The 25871-nt window shown below is 40.6% G+C and overlaps 1 protein-coding gene across 1 annotated transcript in view; it reads right to left on the reverse strand.

Annotated features, from left to right (window-relative positions):
- LOC306882569 (uncharacterized protein) overlaps positions 1-25871 on the reverse strand; it is a gene marked incomplete at its 5' end in the record, with an annotated part of 103831 nt that overhangs the window by 67277 nt on the left and 10683 nt on the right. The window contains 46 exons of the mRNA XM_079437292.1: positions 319-4287; positions 4396-4470; positions 4549-4722; positions 4853-4991; positions 5210-5346; positions 5449-5796; positions 5904-6068; positions 6179-6494; positions 6720-6898; positions 7026-7370; positions 7457-7786; positions 8751-9080; positions 9247-9576; positions 9727-10006; positions 10169-10276; positions 10351-10556; positions 10764-10876; positions 10976-11183; positions 11471-11674; positions 11779-11880; positions 12004-12171; positions 12259-12417; positions 14611-14761; positions 15094-15261; positions 15542-16137; positions 16397-16547; positions 16800-16945; positions 17051-17174; positions 17280-17362; positions 17442-17535; positions 17633-17826; positions 18209-18361; positions 18560-18694; positions 18849-21413; positions 21663-21821; positions 21909-22085; positions 22279-22380; positions 22568-22705; positions 22916-23080; positions 23234-23433; positions 23596-23692; positions 23827-23995; positions 24132-24244; positions 24341-24505; positions 24706-24843; positions 25150-25263. Coding sequence (XP_079293418.1) covers positions 319-4287; positions 4396-4470; positions 4549-4722; positions 4853-4991; positions 5210-5346; positions 5449-5796; positions 5904-6068; positions 6179-6494; positions 6720-6898; positions 7026-7370; positions 7457-7786; positions 8751-9080; positions 9247-9576; positions 9727-10006; positions 10169-10276; positions 10351-10556; positions 10764-10876; positions 10976-11183; positions 11471-11674; positions 11779-11880; positions 12004-12171; positions 12259-12417; positions 14611-14761; positions 15094-15261; positions 15542-16137; positions 16397-16547; positions 16800-16945; positions 17051-17174; positions 17280-17362; positions 17442-17535; positions 17633-17826; positions 18209-18361; positions 18560-18694; positions 18849-21413; positions 21663-21821; positions 21909-22085; positions 22279-22380; positions 22568-22705; positions 22916-23080; positions 23234-23433; positions 23596-23692; positions 23827-23995; positions 24132-24244; positions 24341-24505; positions 24706-24843; positions 25150-25263 — 14682 coding nt within the window. The remainder of the gene's footprint in view (positions 1-318; positions 4288-4395; positions 4471-4548; positions 4723-4852; positions 4992-5209; positions 5347-5448; positions 5797-5903; positions 6069-6178; positions 6495-6719; positions 6899-7025; positions 7371-7456; positions 7787-8750; positions 9081-9246; positions 9577-9726; positions 10007-10168; positions 10277-10350; positions 10557-10763; positions 10877-10975; positions 11184-11470; positions 11675-11778; positions 11881-12003; positions 12172-12258; positions 12418-14610; positions 14762-15093; positions 15262-15541; positions 16138-16396; positions 16548-16799; positions 16946-17050; positions 17175-17279; positions 17363-17441; positions 17536-17632; positions 17827-18208; positions 18362-18559; positions 18695-18848; positions 21414-21662; positions 21822-21908; positions 22086-22278; positions 22381-22567; positions 22706-22915; positions 23081-23233; positions 23434-23595; positions 23693-23826; positions 23996-24131; positions 24245-24340; positions 24506-24705; positions 24844-25149; positions 25264-25871) is intronic.

Genomic DNA, 25871 nt, shown 5'->3' on the forward strand with positions numbered 1-25871 from the left:
CATATAAAGAAACAAATAGAAGAGATATTCAGGAGCTCCAGGTGTTAATTGAAACTTTGTTAGAAGATTTCTTCTTCCATTAAGTTAAAACCTAATGTGTTAGCTGTGTTTGGGAATGTTAACAACTGGACTATTGCAAAAAAGAGGATTCATTTCACCCTACAAAGCAAATATCCAGATAGCTTAAGGACACTTCATTTTGGCCCTAGCACACATCCTCAGTTGAACACTTCCATTGCAGTACAGCATGCAAATACCACACCATCATACCTCATGCAGGTTTGCTCCTTTTGGTGGAATCGTGCACATTAAAGTTACCTGAATCTCACTGACGCTATCTGTCTGACTGATTACACTTATGGGTTCTGGGACCAAAGTAGATTCCTGCCCCTCCTCTTGCTGCTCCTGACCAACCAATGACTTTGTATCAGTCTCATCTTTATCTTCCTGTTTAGGTATTGCTTCAACATCTGCTTCCAATTCCAGTCTTGCACACATAGAAACCTTTTCATTCCATGAACTTTCTTTGTCACTGGTTGCTGGAGTTGATATGACCTGTGGCTCTTCTGGCATTAATGGAACTCTGTCAGCTTCTATTTGATCTTTCTTTCGCCTGGTCGGTGGAGTTGGAAGGACTTCCTCAGGTTGACTTTTAGGAGTGGTTGAAACCATCTCAGTTTCTGCTTTTCGCCTCAGAGGTGGAGTTGGTTTATGTATGCTCATATCTTCTTTCAGGTTAGAAGCACCTGCGACAATTTCATTCTCAACTTTGCTATCTATCCTTCTTGTTGGTGGTGTGGGCTTCACAAAGGCCTCTTTCTCTTCTTGGTTTTTGCAAACTGCGCCATCACTTTCAACCTGACTAACTTTGCGTCTGACAGGTGGAGTTGGTTTAACAGTGTGCTCTTCCCTGTCTTTATGTTCACTTGTTTGCTGATTATCACTTTTTCCTAATTCAGCACTGTAAAATAACATGTCACTCTCTGACTTATTCTTGCATCTTCTTGATGGTGGAGTTGTTTGAGGCTCCAGATCAATTAATAATCCTTTATCTTCACCTTTTTCTTTACTTCGTCTTTCTGGTGGTGTTGGTTGGGTCTCCAGATCAAGCGAGGATGTACTATCTTCTTTTTCCTTACGTCGTCTTTCTGGTGGTGTTGGTTGGGTCTCCAGATCAAGCGATAATCGACTATCTTCTTTTTCTTTACGTCGTCTTGCTGGTGGTGTGGGTTCAGTCTCCAGATTGAGTGATAATCTACTACCTTCTTTTTCTTTACCTTGTCTTGCTGGTGGTGTGGTTTCAGTCTCCAGATAGAGTGATAATTTACTACCGTCTTTTTCTTTACGTCGTCTTGCTGGTGGCGTGGGTTGGGTCTCCAGATCAAGTGATAATCTTCTATCTTCTTTTTCTTTATGTCGTCTTGCTGGTGGTATAGGTTGGGACTCTAAATCAAGTGAAAACCTCTCAATTCCTATTTTCTTTCTACGTCTTCTGCTTTGTGGGGTGGGAAGAACTTCTCCCTCTATCTGTGATTCAATATCTAACGATAACTTGTCACATTTACGTCGTCTGGTGGGAGGTGTTGGTGTGACATCCACCTTATCTAATTGGACCTCAGTTTCACCCTCATTTCGTCGTCTGACTGGTGGCGTTGGTTTAGGCTCAGCTTCTATGGATTGCACTTTATCCATAGCCTCAATGATATGCATGGTATCCCCAGATTTTTCCTCTGATGTTGTTGACAGTTTTACCTGGTTTGATTGGACATTGGTTTCATCCTCATTTTGTTGCCTGACTGGTGGTGTCAGTATAGGTTCCGCTTCTAGGGATTGTGCTTTATCATCCGATGAAGTCATCTTTATTTCATCTTCCACAATGACAGTGATAACCTCTGTAACTTCAGATTTCTTCTCTGATGCTGTTGAGATATTTACCTTGTCTGATTGGACATCAAACTTATTTTTGTTTCTTTGCCTGACTGGTGGTGTTGGTTTAGGTTCAGCTTCTATGGAATGTGCTTTTTCATCTGATGGGGTCTTGTTTGTTTCTTCTTCTACAATGACATCTGCGGTGTCTACAACTTCATGTTTTTCCTCTGGTGTCAGTGAGACATTAATTCTTTCAGACTGTACCTCAATGTCCCAGTCATTCTGTTCCTCAATAACATGCAAGGCTTCTGCACATTCAATTTTCTCCTCTGGTGATACATCCACCTTTTCTGACTGGTCCTCAGTTTTCTGGTCATTCTGTTGTTTGATTGAAGGTGTCAGTTCAGGTTCAGCTTCTATGGATTGTGCTTTTTCATCTGATGATGTTGTCTTTGTCTCCTCTTCTACAGTGATTTCCACTGCCTCTTCACCTTCAGCTTTCTCCTTTTGTGTTGAGACATTTACCTTGTTTGACTGGACATCAGTTTTATTGTCATTTCTCCAGACAAGTGGTGTCATTTTAGATTCAGATTCCATGAATTGTGCTTTTTCACCCGATGGGGTCTTGTTCATCTCTTCTTCTACAATCACATCTGCGGCTTCTAAAACTTCAGGTTTCTCCTCTGGTGAGACATTAATTCTTTCAGGTTGTACTTCAGTGTCCCAGTCAACCAGGACTTTAATTGAAGGTGTCAGTTCAGGTTCAATTTCTTTGGACTGTGCTTTATCACCTGGCTGGGTCTTTGTCTCTTCTCCCAAAATGACGTCAATGGCTTCTTCACGTTCAGGTTTATCCTCTACTGTTGTTGAGACATGCACTTTGTTTATTTGTTGGCCCTCAGTTTCTACCTCATTTTGTTGCTTGATTGGAGGTGTAAGTTTAGGATCAAGTTCTATGAATTGCATTTTATCACCTGATGGCGTCTTCTTTGTCTCTTCTTCTACAATGAAATGCATGACTTCTCCAAATTGCCTTGCTGGTAGTTTTAGGCTTGCTTCAACCAGTTCAGATTGTTCGGCTGTTTCTAAATGTCTATTTGTACTGGCTATCATCTCTGATTCTCTTTTAGCATCACATTCTGTCTCCATTCTTTCTGACACTGAACGTTCTGATCCCTGAATCTGTGTCTGAGTGGGTTCCCTGAAAAGAGTAGCTTCATGAGCATGATGTCTCTGCATTTCCACCCCCCCAGGGAAGTCTAGAATAATATATCGGCGTTGGATTTCACACGGAGCATTATTTGTAGTCCAGTTGCTCTCTCTGTCACCAATTTCAGCATTTGGTCCATTGCTCCAAGAAAATGTTCCAATACCTCTGGAAGCAGCATCTTCACTACCTTGTGTTTCAGAATGTGGAGCTGCTGTTGTTTGCATTTGTCCATGAGTGTCTATATCGATGAGCTGTGACTGTTCTGGTTCTACTGCTGAACTAATTTCTAAAACATTCACCATACTTGGCTCATTAAGAGAAGATGGGATGCTAATTGGTTCTATGGCTACTTCAGAAATTTCAGCTTCTGGCGGGGCAATTGTTTCATGACCTTGTTTGCCCAGTGTCTTCTCATTTAAAATAGCATTAGCAGAGCCTTCTTTCACTGTAGCACCATCTGTGGGTGTGTGGGAGTATGTGTCTACACTATCTATGTGCACTGTATCCATATCTAAAATGAGCGCAGTAAACTTTTTGGTTTGTGCTTCACCTTCTCCACAAGGTTCCTCTTGAGAATGTGAAATATATGAGACCGCTTCCTCTTTATCTGGCTTTGCTGTCACTGCTTCAATTTTCTCACCCTCCACATCAGCAAAACATTCTGAACTCACAACTATATCAGACAACTGGCTTACCTGTCCTTCTGTGCTAAGACTCTCAGTACTGTGTAATTCCAAGTCTGTGTCTTGTAATGTGCTTTTCAAGCTGTGGATAGCTGCAGATGAGGAAATGGGCATCTTTTCATCTGCAATCTCATCATTATCAGACTTTGTTTCCAAAGCAAAGGAAACAAAATTCTCACTTTCAGTTTCATTTGCACCATGGCTGCTTGTTGGAAGAGTAGATTCATATAGTCCTGTTGCTGGTTCAGGTAGCATCTCTGTGGTTAATGGTACAGTTGTTTGGATATCAGTCTGTTCAGTGTCAGTCTCTAATGTTGATAGTGAGTTTCTTGCAGTGTGAATTTCTGTTTCAGTTGTAGTTTCTGAGATTACACATAGAGGGAGCTCGCTGTCAAGGTTTTCAGATGGCTGTACCTTAGCCTGCTGACTGTCATCTGTCATTTCAATGCTCTCCATGATAAACGATGAAGAAGAAACAAATTCTGACTGTTCAGACTCCTTCATTGATGGCGTCGCAGCAGAAACCTACAAACGGTATTTATCATATATACATAGTACTGCACATAATGGCCAGATACAACAAAAGTCTAGAAATATGTTTGTATGTGAATATGTATGTTTGTGAAATTGTACCTGTGAATCCAGCTGAATGCTTTGAGCTTCCAGTGACAACCTCTGAGCTTCCTGCTTCACCTTCTCCTCCACATTCTGAAACACAGACTCATCTTTTTAAACCACTACACATCTCATGTGAAGCATCATCCCACAGAATTGAGTCATACTCACCTTAAGCTCCTGTTTAAGGTCACTCATGTGAATGTCTGCTTCATTTAGTGCTTTTGTTCCATCTCTTTCAAGTTTGCCAGCCAAGTCAGGGCCCAGAAATTCCCTCAGCAGTTCTTTATGGGACAGCACTACCTGCAGGCTTTTGCACAGTATCACACCTTCCTCAATTGCAGCCTAAGGAGTAAAAATGTTGCATGTTTAAAAGGTAAAAGCAACCTTACTCGTTCAAATGGACCTGTATGGTGCAGGTGCAGTGTTTTGTTGTGTACTCACATACTTTATGCAAATTAAGATACAAACACACCTGCATGGATGTGGCTGAGCTGCAGGGAGGATTTGCATGTGTCTGGTTCCATGACTGTATGTTTTGTAAGGCTTGTCTCATACATTGCACAGTGCTGTCTGCGCAGTCATTCTGCTTTTCCAACAGTTTTGACCGTAGACTGAGAAAAATAATAATAATGATGATTTTCCATAAAGCACTGATACATAAGTAATACACTGTAATATAATGCAACATTTTACTGTAATGGGCAAACATGCTATCAATTGTACAACTGATTAAACAGGATCCAGATACAGGAATACATTATTACAGACATTTTAATTTTGAACAGCTTGATAATTGGATTTAGTTAAAAGGCAACATGTCTGTATGTACCTGCAATATTGTTGTGTAACTGTGTCCACTATGGAAATGACATCACTGGGGGGTGCCTCATCTGGTGGGACCATTTGGAGGGCATGGCCAAGGTTATGAACTTTGCCCTCTAAAGACTCAAGCTCTCTCTCACATGTCTATGAGAATATAAAAATTGTCAAGTTTAAATTGATTGACTTTCTCTAAAGTTTCAGAACAAACAAACTGAACATAGATGAATTAATATTTTCCCACAATACCTTGAAGCTATGCCAGCTCTCCTGTAGCTGGCTGATATTCTGGCTATCCACCAGAAATCCTAAAGAGTGGTCCTGAGCACGCAGCTCATCTAGGAGACTCTCTGCTTGCTCCCTGAGAATCTGTGCTCTGCCTGCAAGCCTGAGGTCAATGTCACTCAATTTGGCCTCACACACAGCTAACCGTTCCCTCATCTCTTTCTCCGAGGACACACAGAGGTCATGAAGATGGCTAACCTCTAAGGTCAGGGTATCACAACCTCCTGGAGTGCAAAGATCCATCAGGGAATCTTTAACAGCATCCAGTTCTTTCATTTCTCTCTTCACCCTGTCTATGGTCTGAAGAAGAGCCTACAAAATTATAATAAAATATGTATCATTTTATTTATTAACAGGTTTGCTGAAAAACTTAAAAATGGATTAATCGATTTTATATAAAACAAAGAATTTAAATAGACCTTAAGAGTGTTAATAGAGCTTTGTAACCCATGACGTTCAGTGGGCAGAGCACCGAAAACTTTGACTTGCTCTCTCAGCCAATCCTGTGCTACAGTGTGCTGCTCAACTAACTGAGCACAGACTCGCTCTCTCCGTATTTCCTCTTCGAGATTTACACAAAACTCCTACAGAAGCACACATAAAAAAGAATGTCATACACGTAAATCAAGTTTCTTTTATCTATTAGTCACGATTAGTCCGAAATATTTAGAACAGCACACCTATACAGCCTTACCGTAAGATCTTTGATTAACTCAGGTATGCACTCCTCTGTGGTGGCCCAGGATGGATCAATCCAGCTGGAATCACGGGTCAGCTGGCTCATCTCCCTCCCGAGCGCTCGGACAGCAGACAGAGATGGGGTCAGGGCCCTGGTACGGTCTAGCAGACTCTTGGCTTGCTCCAATGTGTGCCTTCGATCCCCTAAACCAGGCCAAGGGAAGTGCCGTGGCAATGCAGCTCTTTGCTGTTTCACCTGATCCAGACGAGACTGAAGCTGTTCCTTCTGACACCGACAGGACACCAGGCGTTCAACTACACTTTTCAGCAGACTGCAGAATGAGGAATAACATATAATATAATATAATTAAGCTAGTATTTTTAATATTATTTAGAATAAATAAAATGAGAAGTGTACATTTTAAGTTCTAAAAGCTATAAGTTTAACATTAAAAAAACATTTAATTATGCACCCTGATCTGTACATAAAAAGCCATGTCCATTCAATTAAATGGGCTCAGAATATATGTATAAATATGATTATTTGCATATCAAACCTATGCAGCTCCTGTGCTTGCTGCAGTGTTGTCTTCCACTCCTCCTCTACATTTTTCATTTTCTTAACGAGAGAATGTCTTGCATCTTCATCAAGATCTTCACGGTAAAAAAGATGGTCTACTGTCTGTTTCAGGGCTGCAATCTTAGAGTTGCCCTCAGAGTGCAGACTTAGAATTGCCTAAAATACAGAGAGTACTTGACTGTCACATTTTTGATCATGTGCAATGCAGTTTAACTTCTTCTAATAAGTGTTTTACTACAGACATTCAATTATTTCTTCTTTTTCTCCATATTGTTTTACTTACTTGTGCTTTGCTTAGTCTTTCCTCAATCTGCTCCTGTGTACCATGAGTGCTTTTCCTCAGTGAGTCCAGGCAATCTTTCTGGTTCTTCACCCAGGTCCAGGTGCACCCCTCCTGGGCACAGACATTTTGAAGCTCCCTTGCAAGAGAATCTTGGAGCTCAGCCTGGTTCTTTAATTCTAGAGCACTTGCCAGGACCGTCTTCCATTCTTCTTCAATTGATCTCAGGTTCAGCTGGATTTCCTGTTTTCTTTTCTCCTCCAGGCCTTCTCGAGAGCACAAACCCTCTGCTTTCCTCCTTAGGTTGGCTAGCTTGTAATCCCCCTCTGATTCTGAGTTCAGGATGGCCTAGAATAAGCAAACCATGTCAGCGAGTAAGTCAGATAGTTTTCTTTAAGTACATATTTGGTGAACGTTGAATCTTTGTCTCTTACCTGAGCTCCATTCATTCTCTCTTTTAACCGAGTCTCTTCACTGAGCAATTCGATCTTCAGATGCTGCTCTTTGAGCCAAGATTGAGTGCTCTCCTCCTGTTTTTGAAGATCCTGAATGTCCTTCGAAAGAGACTGCTCAAGTTCTGATTGGTTCTTCAGTTCCTGAGCCTGCATAAAAAATCCCATCCACTCCTGCTGTACATTTTGTAATGTGTGTTGGATTGTCTGACGTTTGTCCTCATCTAGATCTTCACAGGAACAAAGATTCTCTCCCTTCGTTTTTAGGTCAGAAAGTTTATAGTCCCACTCAGATCTATGAGCTACTAGTGCCTAAAAACAAAACAAAACCAAGACATTCATCTAAACCATAATTTCTGTCATCCTTTAATTCTTCATGCAATCGTGCAACCCATCAAGGCTTTTTCATTGGTTTTCAATAAGTATTTACTGTTCCAGAAAGTATGGCCTTGTTTCTTAACTAAGGAATAAGACCTGTCACTTCACTTCATGTAGTACAGTGTACAGCCATATCACCCTGCAGCCCAAGACCGGTTGCCCACTGAAGCTAAGCAGGGCTGAGCCTGGTCAGTACCTGGATGGGAGACCTCTGGTGAAAACTAGGTTGCTGTTGGAAGAGGTGTTAGTGAGGCCAGCAAGGGGGTGCTCACCCTGCGGTCTGTGTGGGTCCTAACGCCCCGGTATAGTGACGGGGACACTATACTGTCAAAAAGCACCGTCTTTCGGATGAGACGTTAAACCGAGGTCCTGACTCTCTGTGGTCATTAAAAATCCCATGGCACTTCTCGTAAAGAGTAGGGGTGTAACCCCGGTGTCCTGGCCAAATTCCCTCTACTGGCCCTTGTCTATCATGGCCTCCTAATAATCCCTATACACTTGATTGGCTCTATCACTCTCTCTCCTCTCCACCTGTAGCTGGTGTGTGGTGAGCGCACTGGCGCCGTTGTCCTGTGGCTGCCGTCGCATCATCCAAGTGGATGCTGCACACTGGTGGTGGTTGAGGAGAGACCCCCCACATGATTGTAAAGCGCTTTGGGTGTACAGCAATACACAATAAAGCGCTATATAAATGCATCATTCATTCATCATCATTCATGTGCAAATCATATTTATGTAGCCTCACATTTTGAATGCTTAAGATTTGAACCTTTAGAGTGAACCTGAGTACTTGCCACATTTTCAATATTATAGTTTATCATCAATTAGGCTTACTCACTGTCCCTTCCCAAGCCTCTCATGTACAAACATTTAAGGGTTAAATTTTCCTCTCTATTACCTCAGCTCCATTAAGCCTCTCTTGAATGGAAGATGTCACAAGAAGGGAATCCAGGGTCTCTCTGAGATGTCTAATCCAGGATCGAGCGTCCTCTCCCTGATCACAGAAAATTTGTAACTCTCTGTAGAGAGATTCCTCTTGCTTGACCTGGTTTTTGAGCTCCTGGGCAAGTTGTAGCACTTTCCTCCACTCCTCCTCTACTGCTCTCTGGGTTTGGTCAATGTGGTTCCTCCTCTCATTCTCAAGCTCTTTATAAGAACATAAATGTTGTCCTTGTCTCTGTAAACTGGCCAATCTGCAATCGGCTTCATCACCAAGGTCTAAGACAGCCTAGAGGATATACATTACAGACATTATTCCCAACACAATATGTGCTCGGCTAGCAACCTTTACTCAGTTTTATCTGGGTTAGAATCATGCAAGAGCAATGATTTAGAAGAGAAATTGATTTAAGAGATTTAGATTAAAAAAAAATTCCTTCAGTCTGACTCTTTACCTGCACTTTATTAAGTTTTTCATTTGGCTGAAGGTCCTTCCCCAAAGAGCGAAGCATTTGCAGTTGTTCTCTCACCCAGGACTGGATGCTCTCTTCCTGGGCCTGTAGATCTTCTAGTTCTCTACAGAAAGTGTCTTGGAGTTCTGCTTGATGTTTTAGCTGCTGAGCCATATCCAGAACTCTTTTCCACTCATCTTCAATGTTTCCAAGGGTGTGAATGAGCTCCTGTCTTCTGGTGTCCTCCAAAATCTCATGCGCACATAAAGTATCACCCTCTTCTTTCAGAGCCACGAGTTTAGTATCACCCTCAGGACATAGATTAAGCACAACCTTAAAACACAGAAAAAAGAAAATCAAAAGAAAATGTATTTTATTCTAAATACACTGAGGATATTCATCATTCCATTCAGCTTCATGTTTAACCAGTTGTTCCCCTAACAACAGCTAAAGAATCCAAACAACGAGGGTTAGTGGGCCCACCTGAGCATTTTTTTGTTTTTCCTGCATTGGCGTGTCTGTCCCCAAGTACTCAAGTCTTTGCTTTAAATTTCTGATCCAGGCTCTGATGTGTTCTGCATTGGTTTGGAATGTTTCAATTTGATCATCAAGGGTCTTGTGGACTTGTGCCTGATTCTCCAAAAGAATCCCCAGGCTGTGGTATCGGTCTATCAGGGTCTCACAGTATCTAAGGAGAGGGTCTCCCCTCAGGCCACACATCCTTACAGCAGATAACAGGTCACTGAATGCCTCCACACGAGCGCTGTGGATTAAGGATGAAAGTAGTTGTTATGTTTGTTTTATATAAAATAAAAGACTGCACAATTAATCAAAATAAAATTGAAGTTGCTATATAGCTTATCTGCAATTTAGTCAATAATGAAGTCTGGCACTGTGTTTATTTATATTGAATAGTGAGTGGTACCTTTCTTTAAGAAAATCCTCTTGGATTTGCCTCAGTTTTTCTCTCTGTTCTTTTACTTGCTCTCTCTGCTGCAGCCAGTCCTTCAAATGGTTATGTTCCTCATGCAAACTGAAGACAAAGTCACGAATGAATCGAAACAACAGTAACAACTAATAGCTATGATGAGAACTTCTTCCATGTACCTGTTGAGGTTGTGAAGGATATCATCTAGCTGTTTATGGCGTCCCTGGCAGTGAGCCCTTAGTGTAGCCAGTTCTCCTTCCTGCTCCTGATGCCATGTGGAAAGCAAAGCTTGAGCCTCAGCAGGGAGCTTTGCCTGTCCACCTTGCTCAAACCTCTCCTTCAACTGAGCCAGACGCTGTTCTCCTTCCTTAGAAGCCAGGAAACGCTGAAGAAAACACAAACTGTTCCGTACTGATGAACTCAATTTGAACCCTTCCTGTAATTCTATAATTATGCTTTTGACTAAGGCTGCTATCACCTGGTGACTCTTGCCATTGGATTGCTGTCCCTGCAATCAGTGTATTATACAGCAAGTCTTTTTATCTAAAAAGTATTTCCAAAATGATAGGGTTGAGATCTCACTGTTACTCACTGTCAGTCTCTGCATGGATGTTTCTATATCCTGCTTCCTCTCAGGGTTCTCAAAGCACTCATTCACAGAGAGCTGCTCATCTTGCAACCATTCCTCAAATGACTGAAACTCGTCTGCAGAGAACCAATAGGACAAATGGTCAAAACATAAAAAAAAAAATTCCACTTGTTTAATTTTCGCAATGACACAATGCTGAATGCAGTTTCTCAGACCTTTAATAGTCTGAAGGAAGCTTTTCTCCCCTTGATCCTTCTTCTGGTGAATCAACTCCCGTGTTTCAGCAATGCTGTCTTTGAGACGCTTACTATGATTGGCCAGCTCCTCCAAGGCCTGCGGACCAGTAATGCTAGACATGAGATTGATTTCCTTTAGCAAAGTTTCAGTCTGCTCCTCCTGGTCCAAAAGCTGCTCACACAAGTCCTACAAACAGAAAATAAAATTGGTTATATATTAAAACAGTGTGTTATGCATGTCTGCCTGCACTGTAAAAAAAAAAAAAAAGGTTGAGCCAACTTAAATTTTTAAGGCAACCAGCTTCAGCAGATTTTTGAGTTTTCTCAACTTGTTGTTTTAAGTTTATACAACAAAAAGTTGAGAATCTCCTACAAAAATAAGTTGAGAGAACTCAAAAATCTGCTGAAGCTGGTTGCCTTTTTAAGTTGGCTCAACTTTTTTTTTTTTTTTTACAGTGTGTCTGTTAATCATACCTGTAAATGCACATCCAGTTCTGCGCGATCCTCTGAACTGATCATGTCTACTGAGGAGCGTATATTCTTCACAGATGATTGGTAGGTGTCAATCTTTTCTATCATATGAGCTTTAACTGTGAGGAGCTCCTGAAACACTTCAGTGCAGTCGGAGAAGAGTTCCTTCACCTGCTCCATTTTCTTCCTCAGATTGGTTTCCATTACCTAAGACAAGACAGTGTGTGTGTGTGCATTTAAAGTTAGGAATAATTAGCATTTAGAAAAGTCCAAAAAGTTAATAAACAGAAAAAAATATGCTGCACATTTACCTGTAACTCAAGAGGAGATTCTTTGCTCTGCAGCAGTTCCTGGATCTCTAGTAGCTTCCCGTGGAAGCGTTCAAGGTTGTCCTCCTGGCACTGAATCTGATTCTAATAAACACACAAAAGACTTAATGGAATCAAAATGACAGTTCTGTGCCTTTAAGCCCATGCCCGTGTACAGTGAACATTCTGGATCCTTTTAAGGCAGATAAATTTTTTTTGAAGACATACTTTCATGCTGTCAACCTCCATTTCACTGCTAAAAGGGTGAGACTCTGAGAAGATAATGAGTTTAGTAGAAGTCCAGCAGTCCACTTCACCACCCAGAACCAGCTGTTTCTCCCACAACTCCAGACCCACACGCAGGTTATCCATGTAACTGTCTGTCTTCTCTGACACCTGCCAGAGAAACACACAGACTTGATAAGGAACTAAAATGACTGAACAAAATATAATGCTTGTGAACAGCGTTTTTCATATGCTCACATCCAGCCATGAGTCCACCAAAGCATCTGCCTCCATCTCAAATGGAGTTTCCGAGCAATCAGGAATTTTCTTTAGCTGGGACTGCAACTGTCTGCACACAGATCTGAACTCCTCCATCTTGGGTCCGAGGCTATTAAGATCCTCCTTTATGCCAACGACCTACAATATACAGACAGAAACATTATTAGAAATAGAAACATTATGAGATTAAAAAAAAAAAAAACAGAGTGTCTATTTACACTAGGTGCAAATCGTCCACCTTGTTGGCAAAGGCTATTTACACTAACTCCACCCACCAATGTGTGATTGGGATAGTCAACACTGCAAAAAAAAGCTAATTTAGCAACGGTTTCAGTGGTGTAGATGGTGAGAAGCGTGCTTTTTGATGCAATCGACCCAAGTTTTTTGCAAAACTTTTTTTCTCCCTTTTCAAATCTCATATCGCATCGGAAAGATTTTTCAATAAAAATGAAGGAAATAATAAAAAAGTTGAAAAAGTATCCGGTAGGTTTAGGGTAGGTGTAGGGAGGACTTTATTGTCCCAATAAGGTGGCATCAATTTAATAGCCTAATTTGAATTAAAACTATAATTTACACTCAATACGTTATTATTGCGTACTGTTTTATAATGTACTACAATACTGAGGTGCAGATAAATGCCACTATTTGCAATAAGTAGTATAAATAGCAGAAAATCTTGCTATTTACACTTAGTGCAAATAGCCGCTGCCAAAAAAAAGACTATGGTGGTGGTAGTCTGATGGTTAAAGATCTAATCTACTCTTACTAGGTAGACTAGACTTTTTCAATCCTGCCTTTTAACATGATAACTTTTTAGAATATTATCCAGACTAGAGTCCTGAGTGTGTCTAAAAGCTACCATTCTAAATTGGTTTCAGTCATACCTGTCGGAGAGAAAGTTTTTAGAGAAGCTGGGTAATTTTACCTCTTCCCCTGCACCTCTATCCTGTGGCCTTCCGCAAGGCTCTATCTTAGCTCCTTCTCTATTTTCTCTCTACATGCTACCTCTGGGCTCTATTCTACGAAAACATGGTGCGTCTTTTCATTTCTACGCAGATCATACTCAAATCTATCTACCAATCAAAATAAACAATTCCGCAGCGATTACCTCTCTTCTGCAATGCTTAGAGGAGGTTAAATCATGGCTCGCCCAAAATGATCTCTTCCTAAATTAAAACAAGACCAAAGTAATTGTTTTTGGTTCTAATGAGAATTCTCAGTATATACGCCCCAGTTTGGACAGTTTATCTGTTTTTAGATCATCACAGGTGTGGAACCTAGGTGTTCTTGTCGACCAGCATTTCAAATTCGATAAACATATCTCTTCCGTTATCGGTTACAGTTTCTATCAAAACTCGAACCCAAAACTCTAGAAACACCAGACTTCTTCTGAAGTGTCGCAAACATGAACACATCACTCCTATTCTCAGATCTCTACACTGGTTGCCTGTTCATCAGAGAATAGACTTCAAAATTCTACTCTTTGTTTATAAATCTTTACATAACCTAGCTCCTGTCTACCTCTCTGAACTCGTTCATTTATACACTCCACCTTGAAGCCTAAGATCTTGCAACCAGGATTTGTTGGTAGTTCCACATGTTATAGACGGGAGCGTGCATTTGCGGTGGCAGGGCCACGACTTTGGAATACCCTGCCTTTAGAGAGTAGAATGGCCCCTTCTCTGTCTGTTTTTAAGTCCCTGCTAAAAACGTGTTTGTTTTCCTTAGTGTATTGATTACTGTTATACTGTAATTTTAAAACGGGTTGTTCTTTTTTATCTGGTTTGCTTTCTGTGTATGCTTTTATAATTTTCTGTTCTATAAAGTGCTTTGGTCAACCTAGTGGCTGTTGTAAATGTGCTATACAAATAAAATTAACTTGAACTTGAACTACTACTATTGGTATTTAAATGTAGACTACACAATTATAATAAATTACCACAAGTTGTATTCATCATAACTCTGCAAATAAATGTACTGCATGGAGGATCTGACTAAATTAAAATTAATAGAACATTGTCACTGATTTGTCAGAACAAAAATGGAAAGAGAAGCCTCTTTGAGAGTAATAAATGTGAAACCCTTTCTGTACATGCAGAGGAAGCAAACTGTGATTAGTGCTGATACAAAATTCAATTACAGGATGAATTTAAAATAAGAATGCTTCACACTGAGCTCTACTGTGCATCTGCATCTGAATTGTAATATCTGTGACACCTGGTGGTGAAAATGCAGTATAAAATTACTTTTCAGTGAAAGAAACCTGATGGGAAATTACAACAGGCAGTTATAACATTAGTATGTATTGTGATTAAAATAAAATTGACATACTTTTGCAAGGAGTCGCTGTAGATTGTCTTTGCCCATGTATGAAGCCTGCTCATTGATTGTTTGCTCCGCCCTCTGGAGAGTGTTGCCCAGGTAACTGCGACAGTTCTGAAATTTCTTCAGGAGTTCCATAAGAACAGTGCACTGCTCTTGTCTGTCAAACATACACATAAAGAGAGTAACACTCTGGGTTTCTGTCACACTTGAATTTCCTTCTGAATGTGGGTAGCCAAACAGTTTCTGGTCCCCATTGACTTTCATAGTGTTTTTTTCCATACTATGGAAGTCAGTTGGGACCAGCAACTGTTTGGTTACCCACATTCTTCAAAACACCTTTGCATTCAGCAGAAGAAAGAAATCAATACAGGTTTGGAACAACTTGAGGGTGAGTAATGATGACAGATTTTTCATTTTGGCGAAACGAACCCTTTACGAATGAAAAATAGGCAAAAAAAATAGGAAAAATAGGAAAAAAGTAAATCTCACCTGTCAGATACAGCTTTTTCAGTTTCTTCCCAAAGGAAGTCAAGCTCTTCATTTGCTGGACCAGGGTGCTCTTTCTGTGGAGAGACTTCAGACAGAGCCTTCTTCATGTTTTGGTATTCAGGGCGAAGAGAGTTCAGTTGCGATTCCAGATCGGACAGTGCTCGCATCCTTAACATAGATGCAAACACAGTGTTAAAAGAGTGAAGGAGAACATATAGACATAACATACCATTTTTTTTGGAGCTTGACATTGGCAGTTACTGTAAGTCAACTTTTGTTGTATAGAAAAAAACTATCTTGGATTTTCTATAAATTAATTGTATCATATGTTGATTAGTCAATCAAATTAATCTCAATTAACTCAAATTAAAATTAAGCCCAAATATAGGCAATTCTACATCTAAAGCATCTGTTTAATGAGATCTATATAGGGAAGAAAGATCATTACCGATGTTGCACAGCTGGCATAGTGGGATCCTTTAGACCCTGTTTTTCTGCTGCCGCCAGCACCTTCCTTAACTCAGCCTGGAGAGTCTTCCTCCTCAGGCCGAGGCTCTGGTTCTGCTGTTCATTCTGGAGCTCATTCTGTCGAATCATCAATCGATCATCTGCCTCTTCCACCCTGTGAACCAGTACCCCCACCATGTCCAGACAGGAAACAGGGCTCCTGTCCTGGGTCACTTCGAGCTGTGCTCCGCCCAAGAGCTGGTCCAGCTGTGGAGCCTTATCCTTGAGGCTGCTGACTCCCTTTCTGATTAGTGCTAGCTTGGACCTGCTGTCCTGCAGCACAACAGCATCATTGCTGGGGGCGCTTTGCACAGAAGATACATCGAGTTCCACGGTGCGCAGGGACATGAGAAAGCGGTCGAGGGCACGGGTAGCGGCGTCGCTCTTGCGCACCTGTTGCCTGAGTCGGTCCAGGCTGGATCTGTGGTTCAGAACTACCTGAGTTAGAGGTGATCGGTCATGCAAGTCTAGATGACTGGGCTCAGAGTCGAATCGAGACAGACGATCCATCTCTGTCTGGATACTTTCATCTAAGTCCTGAAAATAAGAGGGAGAGGTAAATATTTCAATGTAAAAAATGGGATGGAGGCATAAAGCTAAGTTATATACAGTGAAATTACCACTAAATGCAGTGAAATTGCCATGAAATGCAGTACAATAAACATTCTTCTCTCAGGTATTATTATATTATATTATTTACAAAATAAAATGACATTTGTGTCTCTATTACAAATGTTAACCATGAATAGAAATCAATAAAAAATAAGTTTAATTAATAAATAAAAATATCTCTCACCTTCACATCTCTCAAAATGTCAGGGTTAGCTAGTTTATATCCCTTAATGTCTTTGGGCTCTTTGATGAAAATTTCCAGCCTTTCAGAAATCTCAGAAATCTTCAGCTTAATAGAGTCCATGAGCTCAAGTGCTGCTCCCAGTGAATCCACCCTGTCAGAATGCATAGACTTATTTAACAAACAACACAACATACACACAAACAAACACACTCACAGTCTGGCTACAGGATATTTTCTCAGGATTTGAGCAGATCATATGATTCTTTGGGTAGCACAGGGTGAAAGTGAACAAAAGAAGCAGTAATATGCTTTTATCTGAATATTAATTTCAACTCGGTAGTTTTAAACACACATTAAAGCTTATACTGCAAGACAAGTAATGTCTTGTCTGACATGGTCATACCTGCCCTGTAACTGTGACCTCTGCTCTCTCCACCTGACAGTGAGCTCAATACGGTCCTGCTCAACAGCTCGTTCATTATACTGAACACATTGCATACACAGCGCTTCATACTCCTTCCACAAAGACTCTGTCTCGTCCCACAGAGACTTAAACACAGACAAAAAAGCTTTTTAATTTTAAAGTAATTGTCATTTGAAAATGCATAATAATATCAAATAGCCAACTTTAAAACACAAAACACTGTGCATTACCTTTAACTCTCTCAGTCGTTTCTGCAGGTCTGTGGGAGTGACTGATTCTGAGGTACGATCTCCAAGCATGCACTGCTCATTTCTGTTTAGCTGAGCCTGTAATGCAAATCTGGAGCTGCGGTACCTGAGAAGTTCAAGAAAAAGATGTAAACCATACGATTCTGAAACAATATCACATACGATCTTATACAGAAACAAATACTGTAGCTATTCCTTTTTTTATCCATACATGTCCTCTTCTGTACTCGTTTGTTTCACCATCTCTCTCTTCTCCACAGTTCTCGGTCGCAGGGGGCTAACCATTGTAACAGCCTAAAGCAAAATGTACCAAAGATTTTTAGATAAAATAATACAAATTTTATTGTTCTATAAAATGATCATATATTTGTACCTCTGAAACAATAACCTCTTTGGGCTTCTCAGGTGGTGGTGAGACTGCTGGTGCTTTTTGATTGGATGGCTCTTTTGTTGGCTCTGTTTGTAAACTATTAGACATTGAAAATAAATTAATTTATGAATTTATAAATAGTTTTATCAGACAAAATGAAGTGATATGAGAGAGGCTCTTTCTCTTTCTGTTACCTAGTGTCTGAAGGAGGTGTATCTGTGTCTCCACTGAACTGCCGCTGGATGGCAGCAAGCCGTCTCTCACATTCTCTGAGTTGGGCTTGTGCCAGCCTGTGTGCGTCCTCAGGGCTCAGAGTATCGCACAACTCCTTCAGAGCTTCTAGCTGCTGTCCTGCCTCTGCCAGACTGCCCTCTGCAGACAAACAAGCCTGCAGGAAGAGAGAAATAAAAAACTAAACCTACAGATATGTATATTTTTTTGTTATTTTTACTCATATTTTAATCTTATCATTTATCCTTTTATTTACTGTTACTATTTAATGCTACTGTAATTTATTTACTTTGCACTGTTGTTTTATTTTGCTGTATTTTTATTTGCAACATGCAAAATAAAAAATAAAGTTGTGTCATGTGCCAAGCAAGTGATGTGGTTAAGAGGAAAGACAAGAACAATAAATTAAGGGATTAATGGAGCCCAAAATCAAATGTTTAATTTAGAAAACAAAGGAGGAAATAAAATATAGCTAAGAGAAATTCATTTCCACACCCATTTGTCCACATGCTCCGTGGTCAGGGTAGCTGTAACTTTACCTCTTCTTTTGATTCTGATATTGATTCAGGCCTATGGTTGAGTTTTTCCTTCTTAAAGTGTATCTCACATGTTTCAGCCATACGGTTAAAATGCAGGCGGGTTAACTCAAATCTGAGTTGCTTCAAAAATTCTGATATTTGCACTCGAACATCCTAAATATATTAATAAAATAAAAAACACAACAGCAAGCACACAACATTTTAATATTTGTAACTTCACATACAATCAGTTTAATACAGTGTAGAGCATTTCAGTTAGTATCAAAAATAAAAATGTTAAAAATAAAAGGTTAACATTAAAGTCACACTGCAAATACAGACAAACAAGCACTAATATTACTATACCGATACCTTCCACTGTGTTCTAACAGATTGTGTGAAAAACTCCATGTCTCTAAGTTCAGATGGGGTGCAGAAAGCTTCCATCCCTTCCGCAGCCCTCAAGAACTCTTCAAGAAGATCAGGGTCAAGAGTCCGAAGCGTCTCCTAAAAAAAACAAAAATCCAACACAGACACTTGGGAAAATTAACCACAATCTCTTATAATACATACAGACACAACATTATAGTTTAATGATATTGGGCTCTGTTGCAAACCGCCAAAAAAACAAGCAAACTAACTTAAACTAAAAAGGACAAACCTCCTTAACTGATGCCTGTTCGTCCGTCATTCTCTTGTCCTTGAATACACTGATAGCTTCTATAATGTGCTCTTGAAGACAGTGCTTGGCTTCCTCAAATCTATCCCTAACCAGGGCCTGTGCCTTTATATAAGCCTCAGTGTAGGCTTGAGGGGGAGCCTGGGCAAGTACTGGCTGCTTAACCCGAGGAGCTGACTGCTGCTGGGGTGGTTCCTGTATTGGTAACTGCGGCTTTGTCAGATCTCGAGACTGAAGCTCTGCCTGGGCAACTTGGCTTTGGATGAGGTTTGCAGATGGGGCCTCCGTCCTGGATGAACTCCACTTTTGCTGACTTTGCTGAGGCTGTTGTTGACTCTGAGATCTTATGGGAGCTTGAGCAGGTGGTTGATTCCATGGAGCTACTGGTTGGGGAGCACCATGGAACATAGTCTGGGAAGAAACTTGAAACTGATGTTCTGGTTGGACTGGACTCCGCTGATGTTGAGGGCTAGCTGGCCTTGGTAGAGCTTGATATTGGGACTGAGGATGTGGTCCCTTGGGGCCTTGGGTTTCAGGTCTTGGGTATACTGGACTGACTCTCTCTGGACTGACAGACCTCCATTGCTGAGAGGGAACTAGATGCTGAGCTGGACCTTGGGGTCTTATCTGTGATTGACCCCAAGGTGTTTCAGGTCTAGCAGAGGGCCACTGTTGAGGCTGTGATTGTGGCTGGATTTTAGGGTAACCTGCCATTTGACGTTGAGGTTGGACTATCTGACCTGGAATTTGGACAGTGGGGTAAGTTTGGGTCACTATGCCTGGTCTTATTGGTGACCACTGCTGAGGTTCAGTTGGAGGGATACTTTGAGGTAGGGGATGAGTTTGGAAATGGGACAGAGGCTGCATTTGGGCAGCAACAGAAATTGGTCCTTGCACTCTGGGGTACGTTTGGATGAGATCTCCTGGTTGACCCCACTGGGGTTGCCCCTGAAGTTGAATCACATGTGGTGCACTTCCCTGTGCTTTGACCTGAGTTTGGTTTTGAGATTGAACAGGCATCTGGGGTCGAGGCATAGAGATGATTCCGGGTTGTATGGGGGATGCACCTTTGGGTTGAGGGGAAATTACAGTCGGATTGTGCATTGTGGGTCGCTGGGACTGAGACTGATGTCTCTGCATCGTTATTTGTGGTTGAATGGGAGATGTTGGGTACTGTTGGACTGGCCTTTGGGGCATTATTTGGGCCACTGGAAATCTTTGTGGTCGTGGCACTGCAGGATGAGGCTGCGCAATAGTCTGTTGTGGCTGCCATTGGGCCATAACCTGTGGTTGCATGGGAGTCATGGATTGAGATTGTACCTGTTTCTGGATCATCACTTGAGATTGCTGTGGTGTCATTATCTGTGTTTGAGGTTGCTTTTGTTGCTCAATAGGTGCAGTAGCTTGTGTTTGTTGTGTAGTTGTTTGAGCTTGAGTTGATAAAAAGGGCTGAGGTTGGGGAAATACCTGTTGATGAATCGGAACAGTCACTGGCTGTTGTGGTTGTTTTTGAGTCACTGGTTGTGCTGAAACTGCTGGCACAGTTTGAGGAAGGTTTTCTGTTTCTACAAGAGGTTTCTCTTGTGCAACAGACTGTGCTGGCTTCAGGTGATTCTCATCACTCTCAACAATGCTTTTTGACTGTGCTGTGCCTTGAGCAGCTCCCTGTGCTTTAGGTGAGCAAACAGCTACTATATGCTGTGGTGGTGCTTGAGAACTTATTTGCCATTTGTCTTCAGGCTCTGACTGAGATTGTGGGACAAACTGTGGCATTGTTTTTTGGTCAACATTTTCCAGTTGACTCCTCTGTTGAAGCCAAGGTCTGTTCTGCAGATGTGCCTGGGACTTCTTTACTTTCCTCTGCTGCTTTGGAGCATGCTGTGTTTGTGTTTCTAGTTGGCCCTGAGACTGTGACTGGATTGATACTTGTGGTTGAACCTCCTGCTGTTTTGCAAGCTGAGTTTTCTCTTGTTGATGAATATACACATGTGGCTGTGTTGCTAATTGTTGTTTATTATATACTTGTGACTCTGCTTGTTGTAGGTTCTGTGAGGGTTGGCTAGCTACTGAACCTTTTTCTGTCTGTTGTTGTGTCACAGACTGTGGTAAAGATTCATGGCTTTCTACATGATGCTCTATGTTGATTTTTGTTTGAGCATGGACAACTTTCTCTGACTTAACTTCAATGGACTGAGAGGCTTTCACTTGTACAGAGGGATGCATTTGTGGTTGTGGACTACTTTTCTCCTCTTCATACTCTTGCACAACAATCATTGGCACAGGCTGACTACATTGCTGGGTCTTGAGGTCTACTGCTTGAGAAGATACCTCTAGGAGTATTTGAGATTTTTCTGGTACTTTGGGCCTGATTGCAGGCTGAGGTTCTGGTTGACCAGAGGCTCCTGATGGAGAGACAGGCTGGAAAGAGGGTTTTTTGGACTCTTCCTCTGTCTCCTGATATTGGACAAAGATCTTGGATGGGGGCTGGTCTCTAACAGGGCTTCGGTCTCTGCAAGCCCCCAAAGAGCTAAGCATCCCTACGGCCTCCTGTTGAGATTTAGCAGAATTTCTAAATGATAATGCATTTGCATACAATTATGAAACAACCTTACCTAGGCTCCAAGACTTTGTAGGAAAATAACAGAAAATATAATTTTTGGCATATCTGTATTTCTGAAAGAGCTGGTTAAATTTTATAGATAATCTTTTTAAATGAATTACTTTCAAGTCATTTTATAGATGAAATCATGCTGACAGCATTTTAAAGTTTTGTTAATCTAAAATTAGTGGACAGACCTGTGACTTATCAACAGCAGTGCGGACTCTGTCCTGCATGGTGGATGCCATGAGATACTGCAGTGGTGAAGTCTTTTGACTAGTCATAACCATCACCTGCAGATCCTGCTCCTCCATAACCACCTGACCCTCTAATTGTAAACCCCTTGATATCAATAGCTACAGGAAAAGAGAGAAGAGTTCTTCATACCAAATCACTTAATGAAGGAGATGTATGAATATTTTGTGGTGCTTGTAGATACTCACCCGTGCTCTGGGATCTTGTCCTCTCTTCTGCCTGTGTGTTTCCTCCTTTAGAAGCTGATACAGCTCTCTGGCTTCCATCTCCCAGTGTAACAGTTCAGCTAGACGCCCGCCCAACCCACTCACACTCACGCGCAGCTCATCACACACCTGTTCAGCCTCACAGAGTGTCTGCAGGACCTAGATATATACACACAAAAACAAAAAACAGAAAGAAAAAACAGAAATGCATACAGACATCAGTAAGGATCATTATATGTGTTAGATTAACATTTTAAAAATGTTATATTCTGCAGAATCTGCACTATAATTTGATTGTATACATGAAGGCAAGAAAATTTACTCAATGCACAAGAAGACTGTGGTTGCTTACTTCAGGAATGGCTTGTTGAAGTTTGCTCAGGGTTTCTGGAGAGCAGTCTAGAGATGGCGAGAGGGCTTCTAGATTCACATCCTTTATTTTCTTCATCATAAGCTGTGAGAAAAAACTATTTCAAGCTAAATCCTACTTAGTCTAATCCTTAATTTAGAAAACAAAAAGACATAGCAACAAAATCGCAAATATCTATAATAAAAAAGAGGGAATACGAAGTATACATTGTGTGTTTTTATGTATGTGGGAGTGTGTGCGTAAGTGTACAGTATATGCACACACTGTATACCTGTAGTCTTTTAGTGTAAGTACGTAGGGATCCAGAAACGACCTCCACAGGTTCTTTCAGTAACTGAGTGGCCTCCCTTATCAGAGACTGAACTTTCTGAGGACTGGATGGGCCAGCACTGGGCTCCTCAGCTAAAGACTGAAATATACAACTTGCTTCAAAATACTAAAAAAGGCACTCTATTTTATATTTGTAGAAGAAAATTATTTACTAGACTCTCTGTCCAGTGCAATCAGACAAAACAATGTATTGGTCCTATTCAAGATAAGGACATACTTTTTAAATAATTTATTTCATGATTAAGGTTGCACATGGAGTATTCAAATTTGAACATGATGGGTAACTTACAAACTGGGCTGTTTTGGCAAAGTCAGCCCAGAGCAGATTTATCTTGCAGAGTTCATCTGAAATAGCACGGCTTGTCTGTGGGTCTGTGACCTCTGTCAAGTAGTTGGCCACCTCATTCAGGTGAGCTTGGCGGGAACTCCACTCTGACATAACTGATAATGTCACCTAGGAAATCAATGGGAGAGGCATGTTTACATTCCAAAAAAAAAAAAAAAAAAAATCAACAGCCTTAAAAATATTTGAGTTTTGTCTACTCAGTACATAGATTGAGAGCAACAAAGTCGATTCAAAGTTTTCTCTATGCACGCATTTGTTCACCTCTGTACTCTGTCCGTGTCGCTGGGCATGTGGACCCTGCTCCAGCCATGCTCGCATTGAGGTGTAGATATCACTGTAAGAGTCCCATGCTGCCAACACACGTCCCATAGTTCCCCTCACCACCCGTACACCCTCCAGAGTCGCCATCACATCTGCTTCCAGATCAGCCACCTGACAATTTACCTGAGTCGAGTCTCCAGCTGAAGCAGACATCAGAATATCAATAATAACAATTTTCACAAAAAAGTGCTTAGGATGTAAATTTTTAACAGTTTTACAGTTTTTTGTTGCCATTAAATACTTTTTTAAAAATAATTTTTATCATCATCTAGGAGCATGCATACACCGTTCCTTTGTATTACCCAAGGCAGCCTTGCTGGTGTATTTATTGGCGATTAGTTTGAGTCTATGGAGGGCTCCATCCAGCAAAGAAGTCAGTTCCTGTTTATTCACAGTCTCCTAAAAATATTCATTGGGAGCAAAGTATAAAGCATCCATAATTTCAGAGTTTAATGTATTATATATATATATATACAAATATATTTTTTATAAATTCTGTCACTTTATTTGACTTCACTAAAATTCTCACTCACATTCCAGTCCTGCATTAGCACACGAACAGCCTCCTGGGAAATGTAGGCTCTTTTCCAAGATCGCAGTTTAATGTTGAGTTGATTCAGCAGGTCTAACGCTGTGTGTCTGTGCTCACGGTACTCCAGCTTAATACCATGATATTTAGCTGTTACACGGACACTGGTGAACCTGGAAAATGGACGCATACACAAAAATATTAAATAGTTTACTGCATTTCATGAAACAAGAACAGCAATATTGCAACTAAAAGTGATGCTGTTTCATTTGCAATATGACTCCTGTCTGATTAAGCAATCAAACTCACCTTCTCTTCATCTCTTCCGTCTTGTCTGCTGGCACCAGAGCCTCTCCAAACTCATTTGTGTTTTGAAACATATTAAACCTCTTGATATGATGTGGCATCTCCTCCAAACACACCTGCAGATAAACACACAGGCAGAAATATGACATTACTTACATTTTCATGACTGAACAGCTCTATAGCCATAATAAAAGGAAGGAAGTTAGTAAAACCTTTAGTAGCTCAAGTTTCTCATGAGCCTCCTCCGTGGCTCTGGCGTGATCTATTGGCTCGCCCTCTTCAGCAGATAAAACCTCTTCAATACGCAATAACCAGCGGCCTACAGTGTCCAGTGGGGATGGAAGGCTCAGGTCCAGCTCTGTTTTATACTCACGTAGCTACACATAGACATAAATTAGCAAAAGACATCTACTGTAAGAATTTCTATATGCTTTCTATTTAGATGACATGCATTCAGACATGTTATGTTTCTGTTTTTCTATTGGGTCTGATGAATCTCAGCACACAGTCGAATACTCAAAACCCATCAAATATCACACAAGTAACATAACAGAGAAAGTTTCTGTGATGCAGTGACCTTCTCAGCGAGAGCATCCCAGGCTCGTCTAAGAGCTTTCTGCTCTGCACTGAGATGAGGAGTCCTCTTCATCGCTGTTAGTAACGGCATTACAGGCCGCCGCTGCTCGTTAAAGGACACAATGAACGTGTGGAAGACCTGAAATACAAGTAAATAAACATTAATGTAAAAAATCTGAAAATGTGTTCATTTTATTTCCAGGATATTATTACTCAGAATCTCAACAAAGTCAATAGATTAAAATAGATGAAATAAAATAATATTTCATATAATTTGCAGATAAATCAATCAATTAAGCAATCAAAAAAAACAATAAATAAATGTTCTTTGCTCAAATTCAATAATATATTTCCCAGAGTAATTTGTGCACCTTGTTTCATTCTGCATTATGGACTGTATTCATTAAAATAAGACTATATCAATGTATAAGAATTCAGGTCTTACTTGGTATCTCTCAGCATAGCTCTCTCCTTCAGTGGAGTCCCACCCCTCTATCAGCTCCTGATAGGCCTGATCCAACCAGCATGTGACCTCCTGAGCCTTCTGATTGGCTGAGGTCTGGACAGACAGGAACAAAAATGAACGATCAATCACAACAACAAAAATTGTTTGGCTGAAATTGAAATCGCATATTTCTATAGTAGTCTAAGCAGTATGTGAAAAGAGTAGAATGTTTAAATTCATAATATTCATAAAACAGTAGGTGAAATGTACCCAAATTACTTGGTAAGCAACGCAACTGACACTGCTAGGACACATGACAATGACAACATGGGTAATGTACTAATTTGTGAAGTAATTGCTTATTCAAAAGAAGTACCTACTCAGACTCAAAGAGTGTGCGATTTCGAACACAGCCTTTGATTTTTTTAATCCATTAATTAATTTATGGTGTCATTATAATCAAGGTATACAAAACAAATATAATTTCATAAATTCAAGTTTTAGGTAAATCATATGGATTAAACAACTTTGCAAGTTAAATACTATTTACATTACAGACTAAACAGTAAAGCAGTCAGAGTTTAGTAATGTAGTCCTCTGGAGGAAGTAAGTTCTTAACACAAACCAATTTACTCAGCATGTCTGTAATTAAAATGCTTCTGCTAAGTGTCATGAAAGCTCACGTTCAGTATATTAGAGTCTTCAAACACAGAGCTGCTTTA

The sequence above is a fragment of the Barbus barbus genome (genome assembly GCF_936440315.1).
Source record: "Barbus barbus genome assembly, chromosome: 16".
Taxonomy (NCBI): domain Eukaryota; kingdom Metazoa; phylum Chordata; class Actinopteri; order Cypriniformes; family Cyprinidae; genus Barbus; species Barbus barbus.